Below are 7665 nucleotides of genomic sequence, written 5' to 3' on the forward strand. Positions count from 1 at the left end.
ATACATATAATTCATAATTTCTTAAAAATTCTTAAACATTAGCAATATTAGGCAAAGTAGCTGTGTGCTATGCTGTCAAGTCTAAAATGTATAAAAATTATGAAATGTTTAGACTGTCTAATCTTTAGATTGTTTTAAAAGATCACTGTTTCATAAAGCGAAAAGAAAATGAGTTTACAAAAGCTAATCAAGTTCAGATATTAAAAATAGGTATAATATATACATACATGTATATTTCTTAAAGAAACGTGTAAACATTTCACACACTTTAAATAATAGTCGTGGGATAGCTTTAGGTTATTTTTAGTGCACCAAATTTATTTGCCGATCAAAGAATTACTATAGGCAGATAGTTTAAAAATTCCCAGGGCTGGGGGTGGGGGGCAGAATGGGGTAAACAAATCAGTATATATTAGATGTATAAGGACTAGAGCCAGGGCAGACATGAGTTTCTAAATTATATATATCACCTTTTTCATAAAAGGGTGGTACTTCATAGGCTATCCAAGTAACACCGACTTATAAAGACAAACCAAATACTTAGAATGTTGGCCACATAAGAGAGAGCGGCTAGAGGCTCTGGGAGACTTAAGAATGAACAAACTAAACCGATTCAAAATGTATTATTCACCCCTCAAAGAACCAAAACAGAGGGAAAAAATACCACAGGTCCTCACAACACTCAGAAAACTTCAGGCATTAGGAAGTGTTGACTGGCACCCATTTCTTGCTGTTTTAAAACCCGCCCCTCCGCTGCCTGGCCTCCCTCCACGGAAACGAGCAGGGGCCAGAGAAGGTTGATCTGTACACGTGGACTCAGACGGCCCCGCGCCCTTCTCAGCCTCTGCCGGCCGAGCGCGACTCGCCCCCGGAAGTGGCCGGCCAGGCAGGAGGCGGGAGCGCGCGGCTCAGGAGCGCGCGAGCTGGGGGCAACCGTGAACGGAGGAGGAGGGGCCCGCGCGAAGCCCCGCCTCCCCCCGGCTGCGGCCTCGGGCTACAGCCAGGGTTCCGAGGGTTCGGGCTCGGGTTCCGGGGTTCCCTGGCCTGAGTCGGGTCTGCGTGGACAGGTCTCCTCCTTGTCCCCACGCGGGCGCGGCCCCCGCTGCTCGAGGTGCAACTGCAGCAGGGCCCGGCGGTACATGGCCTCCAGCTTCTCAAGCCGGGCTCTCAGGGCCCTGGGGCTGCCCTGCTCGTCCTCGGGGCCGCCGCCCCTAGCTCTCCTGTTCGTGCTGGCCTCTTCGGGGCTCGGGGTCGCCCTCGCCGCCTCCGCGTACGCCCCGTCACCACCCTCGCCGGGAAGCCGCAAGGCCTGACGGAAGAGACTGCGGTTCTCGCGCTTCAGCCGCCGGTTCTCGAGCCGCAGTCGGGCGTTCTCCTCACGCAGCCGCGCGTTCTGTCGGTCCCGCTCGTCCCGCGCGCGGATGGCCTCTAGGTGGCTCGCCGCCAAGTCGGCGAACCGCTCCTCCAGCTGCTGTCGGGCGCCGCCCGCGCGGCCTCTCCAGCCCCCGCTGCCGCCACCCCCACGAACGCGGCCCGGGCGGCCCTGCCCGCGGCTGTCCCCTCCGCCGCAGCTCCCGCGCCTGGTGGCGCCACCACGCATGCGCCACATCGTCCCAACCACGCCGCCAGCCCCTTGGGCCGAGGGGCCGCGCGCCCAGGCGCCAGCGAGTTCGGGGCCCGGCAGGGCAGTCGGGGCAACAGCGCAGGAGGAGAGAAGGTGGCGGGTGGCGGCTGCTGGCTTGGGGCCAGAGGAGGCCGGGAGTTTGCCCGGTTTGAGGCGTGTCTTGTCTCCTCGGGTGGAGCTGCCCCCTGGGCCTGCGATCTCCAGGCGGGCTCACACACAATGCCCCTGGGGAGCGCCCTGCGGCTCAGGCCTCCGGCAGCGCGGGGGGGAAAAGCGTGTATCCTCGGCCGGGCTCTGCCAGGGCTCTTCGGCGCGGGCCAGGGCACTGCAGGAACCAGCCGGCCTCGCCCTGTCTCCAGCGCAACCACCAGTTACCTTGCCTTTTACAGGGCAATCTCAAAGCAAATAATATTACAATGAGAAGTTCTGGGACAGCTTCGTGGGGCACGTTGAAAAGCTATAACGGGTTTATTTAGAACCCAGCGGTTTAACCCACCTCTAAGCTTAAGGAAACATTCAACAGAGTGGAGCTGAGCACCTGTCATGAGGCACTCAAGTGGGAACGGGTAGCTCTCAAAAGAATATAGGCAATTCCCAGTTTGTGGACAGCCAGGGTTCCACTTGGCAAATTGTTTGCAAGTCTATAGAAACAAGGTTATACGTACTTGATGTGCTCAGGTCTGTTAACAAAACCTGTGAAACTCAAAATGTGTCTCACACGTTCAAGAAACTTTACTCAGTAAATTCCAAAATCTCTGGGTGGATACAGCTCATTGAATGAATCACACTCTGTTTCTAAGGGACTCAACTTACACAATAATTGGATAATTGCAAAGTAAATTAAGGATAAGACACTGATGCCAGAATCTCATGGCAGAGAGAGGTGTTAGCCAGAACCTATATTTTCAACAAGGTCCCAGGTAATTCTTAGGTTAACTGAAGTCTTCAAACCACCGGAACAAGTAAAGGAACTAGAAGAGCATTTGAGAAACCTGGTTCACAGTTGGGGTTTTCCTTGAACAGTACAAACAAAGGTAACTAACTAGGGGAAAAGACAGAATTATTCAACTTTTATCCTAAAACACCACAAAAACACAATCGTCATTATCATTTCATGAAATCAAAAAGGATATATAACTTCAGAATTTCAAGAAATATAAATTTAGTTTTATGAAAGAAAAGACCATATCATTCTTAATTTCCAATAAAAGTAGATGGTGAAAACTTTGTTACAGACATACACCAACTTTTCTATGTATTATTGAACAAAAAATAAGTTTTTTCCCATAGTGTGTATGGAGACTGCAAGAAAAAATGCTGGTGAAAGGTGATTAGTTCCCGATTTTAGATAAGAGCTTTAGGGAGCCCTGAGATAAGAAGATAGATATGCCACACAAGTTAGACTCTGCATAAGAAAGATTCAGTCACCCCTTGGGTGTTATGAATTGAGTACTGTCTTTTATTTTTTGTTGGCTTCACTCTTCTTACCCTTACATTAGTAAATCTACTAGTATTCTCTTTTTACAACTTATCAGATTAAAGCTGCTTTGTTTCCTTTGTAGAATATCTCGTAAATTTTTGTACCTAACCACTGTAATGAACTATACTGAGTTTCCTAAAGAACACTGACACTGGTTATATGAGAAGGCCTCCATGTCCTACTCTCTACCCCTGATCCAACCCCAAAGTGCTCTCTTTTGCCTTGATAAATTAATGAAGTAATATAAAATATCATGAAAAGCAGGTAAAACTCATTAAGCAGAAGAAGATCCAGTAAAATTGTCAGTTTGTTTTATGTATTTTACAGTAACTAATCTGATTATATGTATATACTCCCAAAAGAGAGAACCCACTAATTCTGCCCCTCTGCAGGCATGTGGCATATATAACTATTTTTATTTTACTAAAAGAAAGGAAGGAGGGGAGGAAAGAAAAGGGAAAAAAAAAAAAAAAACCAGGGTGGGGAGAGAAAATTGATCCAGCAAAGATTATTAATCACAATCATGAAGGTTATCTGTGCAAAGCAATGAACATTCACCTTAGGGTTAATGGAGATTCCACCCATCTTCCCAAATAGGAGGTAGAGACAATGGATGTGATCTCTAAGTTGAAAGATGATTTGGAATAGAGTTACTAAAATGATCACTGCCCAAATTATTCCTTGTATTTAAATATATTTAAATTCACTTAGAATATTGTCAAGAATTGTATACTTGAACATTACAGCATTTCTAAATATAGTAGGACAAAAGTTAGTAAAAATGGTTCTACCGACTATTATTTGTTAGTAGACTACATATGAAAATATTATTGCACAAATAATATAACATATATGAAAGTAAAATGAAGAAATCTTAGAGAAAAAAATTATGGAAATGATAAAATTTAAAAGCAATTATCCTTCAAAGAAGAGAATATAGAAAAACATAAGCTCTTAATTAGAAAATATACATAAAATAAACACTTGTGCTTTCTTTGAAAAATGGGAGCTTGTAAGCAGTAAAATTACTTGCTTACTGAAGAGAAAAAAGGCTCAAAGGACACAAATTGCTTTTTTCTGACACTGTAATTATTGTTCTTTAAGCTACCCCTACTCAAGAAAAAGAGATAAGAATTCTCCTATAATAAATGTGACAGTTTTATAAATAAAAACTCCAACGGACTATGTGCACTTTGTGTTTAGAAAACTCTAATGCCAAAGATTATTCCTTCACTAAGGTTATAAAATTTGTAGTAAAAGAGCAGAAAAAGTGGAAGTAAGTAATTTAGAGTACTTGATTTCACTATTTCCCTGAAACAGCAACTTTTTAGTTTTTTGGGAACTAAAAAGGGGACTTTTTGTAAGTATTATTATCTATTATTTTCTCTCTCCACACCCTCACTGCCCATTCTCTAACTGTTCAACACTTGTATTTCATTTTACATAAGAGAAAAAAGATGATTAGATGAGGTGACAGTCATTGTGCTTCTTTTTTTTTTTTTTTTTTGCGGTATGCGGGCCTCTCACTGTTGTGGCCTCTCCCGTTGTGGAGCACGGGCTCCGGACACGCAGGCTCAGCGGCCATGGCACACAGGCCTAGTCGCTCTGCGGCATGTGGGATCTTCCCGGACCGGGGCACGAACCCGCGTCCCCTGCATCAGCAGGTGGACTCTCAACCACTGCGCCACCAGGGAAGCCCTGTGCTTCTTAATATAATGCCTTACACCAACATTTCTGTAAATACTGGAGTTAAGAAAAGCTGTGTCAGCAAACTGGAGTGGCACTGTTTTTTTTCGCCTTACACTTCCACTTTAGTACTTCTCAAACCCAACTTTGAATGACAGCTGAGTTCACTGCCCCCTTTCTCCCATCCTCCAAACAAGTTTTCTTTATTTTTATTTTTTTCCCCATATACACTCTCTGGTATATATTTCTAAGTGCTGGCTTGAGAAAGAGGCCCTATTACATACATAGTTTCCTGTATCCCCAGTTGATTTCTAAGATTCTTTTATTGTCATACTTATTTGACTCTCATTTCTCCATTTTGAACCACATTTCTTATCAAATGAATCATATGTTAAGGTAATTTATGGCACACTCACATTGGGACAAGTCATCCTATATCAAATGCCTCTGTGTGGCCTCTCTCCTTAAAACATCCTATAATATATCATCAAATGAACTTGGTTAACAACTTTGACCAAGGTCGGTTGTATAATTATGTTGAACTCCTTAGTCTGGCAGGATGCCCTGGGTGTTTCTATGCTTACCTTCCATTATTCCTCTGCTGCTGTATTCATGCTGCTACTGAGAGTCTTTTGTCCTGGAGTTTGGGTGTAATGCATGGTCTGTGGACTGAACTGTACCCCTCCAAAATTCATATGTCAAAGCCCTAATTGCTAATGTGATGGTATTTGGAGATGGGGCTTTTGGGAAGTAATTAGGTTTAGAGGAGGTCATGAGGGTGAGACTCTCTTCTGATGGAATTAGTGCCCATAAAAGAAAGGACATCAGAAAGCTTCCTTCCCGTCTCTCTTTCCACCTTGTGAGTACACAGCCAAAAGATGGCCACCTGCAAGCCAGGAAGAGAGCCCTCACTGGGGAGTTGAGTCAACTGGCACCTTGTTCTTGGACTTTCCAGCCTCTGAACTATGGAACTATGAGAAATAAAGCCTTGTTGTTCATACAGTACGTTTCATTTTTTGTCTCACTTATCTGGATTGTAAAGAAAGTTTATACCCTACCATTTCATACGTTTGTCTTAGATCCCCTGAACTCAAGGTGTTTTTCCCTCTTTTAGACATTGATAACGTACTGCAAATACCTGTTCCAGTAAATTGATGCTGAGGTCCTTCTTGTACAAGTAGATCTGTACAAGATATGAGTTAATATTTCGTGTACAAGTTAATATTTCTTGTACAAGTAGATCTGTACAAGATATGAGTTCCTGGAGCAGCTTATATTGTGTGTGTGTGTGAGAGTATGATACAAATATTTCTTGAATGACTAGGATATTGAAAAAATTAATTCCTCATTCTCTTATATAATCTTTAAGGATGATTTTATCAAGTAAAACTTTAACCATTTAATAGTCAATAAAGTTAACCTATATATCCAAGAGCTGAGCTAATTGAAACTCACCAAAAAAGGTTTTTAGAATGCTGACAATTTTCAGACTGAACTAGGAAGGAGGCTGGCATTGCCTTGTTAATGACAAGCCTTGTTAAAGACTTATCTTAATATATAGTGGGTCTTTATATGTAGATTTTTGAATATGTAATAAATAAGAGGTACAGGTTTTGGAGTAAGACATACATACCCAGATTTCATAAACACCACAACCCAACCCTCCCACTCCAGATGTATGACCTTGGGCAGCCTTCTGAAGCCACAGTTCCCTCATTTGTACAATGGAATAAAGTAGTATCTACCTCATGGGGTTCTTGGGAAGAGCTCTTAAAAATCTTAAAATAGAGTCAGCCAGCAAGGATTACACATTAACTCTTGATACTATTATTAATTTGTTGTTTTTATTTTATAAGACATTAATAGAATGAGTTCTTGTGAAGAGCCAGTGGTATTTAAACTCCCCATATGAGTTATTTGCTTAAGGAGCTGCCCCAAATATAATATGCAGCCCCTTTGCAGATACGATTTTTATTTTTTGATAGTTCTCATTAAATGTTTGGGTTTTAAAAATCCATATTTTGTAAGCTCCATGTGCTGAAAAACTTAGTTAATCACATTCTGAGCTTGGGATTTGCTAACATTCTCTCTAAAGCCCTAGCTGAACACGGTTTTATTTTCTGGGAGCCGATTTATTAGGGCTATGAAGAGCATGTATTGATGCTTGGTAGCATGAATATCTCTTTATTGGAATAATTACTAGAGGGTTAGGAATTGAGAATATTGATTGCATTTATTTAATCTTTTGATATGGACAAAAATATTAAAAACCATCAAACACTAGCATTGCCCTTTGACAACATCATTTAATTCTAGCTACAGGGAAAATTGTGACATAAACAAAAAGCAGCATGACTTCTCTGTCTTAACTAGGATACTTTCTACAGTGGGGGAAAGACCCTCCTTCCTTTAAATATAAAAGCACTGGCCAGACTAACAAAAGAGGGCAAGAGCATTATAGGTTAAGCAGAAAGTAATGTAGCTAAGAGCAAAAGGTATCCACACAGAACACTTGGCCAAAAGAAGTCCAAAATGGAGACTTTTTAACGTGGGAAATGTCTTTGTTAGTTCTAAAGTAGTGTCCCCATGCTACATGTTTGTAGATTAGCATTATTTCTTAAAGGGTCTGGACCTGTGCTGTACACTAGCCACAGGTGGCTGTTTAAATTTCAGCTTAAATGAATTAAAATTAAATAAAATTTAAAAATTAGTTCTCACATTACGCTAGCTACATTTCAGGTTCTCAGTAGTCACATGTGGCTTAGTGGCTATCATGATGGATTGAACAGACATAGAGCATTTCCATTATCACAGAAAGGTCTATTGGACAGCACTGGGACAATCAGTATACCCCACTTCTTACTCTAATTATTGG

The 7665-nt window shown here is 42.3% G+C and overlaps 1 protein-coding gene across 1 annotated transcript; it reads right to left on the reverse strand.

Moving 5' to 3' along the window:
* Window positions 1–455: 455 nt before the first annotated feature.
* On the reverse strand, window positions 456–1771 carry TUSC1 (tumor suppressor candidate 1). Its single transcript, XM_060301011.2, has one exon. The coding sequence runs from the start codon at window positions 1607–1609 to the stop codon at window positions 995–997; it is 615 nt and encodes a 204-aa protein (XP_060156994.1). The 5' UTR covers window positions 1610–1771; the 3' UTR covers window positions 456–994.
* Between the last annotated feature and the right edge of the window lie 5894 nt (window positions 1772–7665).

This window comes from Globicephala melas, chromosome 6 (assembly GCF_963455315.2).
Source record: "Globicephala melas chromosome 6, mGloMel1.2, whole genome shotgun sequence".
Lineage (NCBI taxonomy): Eukaryota > Metazoa > Chordata > Mammalia > Artiodactyla > Delphinidae > Globicephala > Globicephala melas.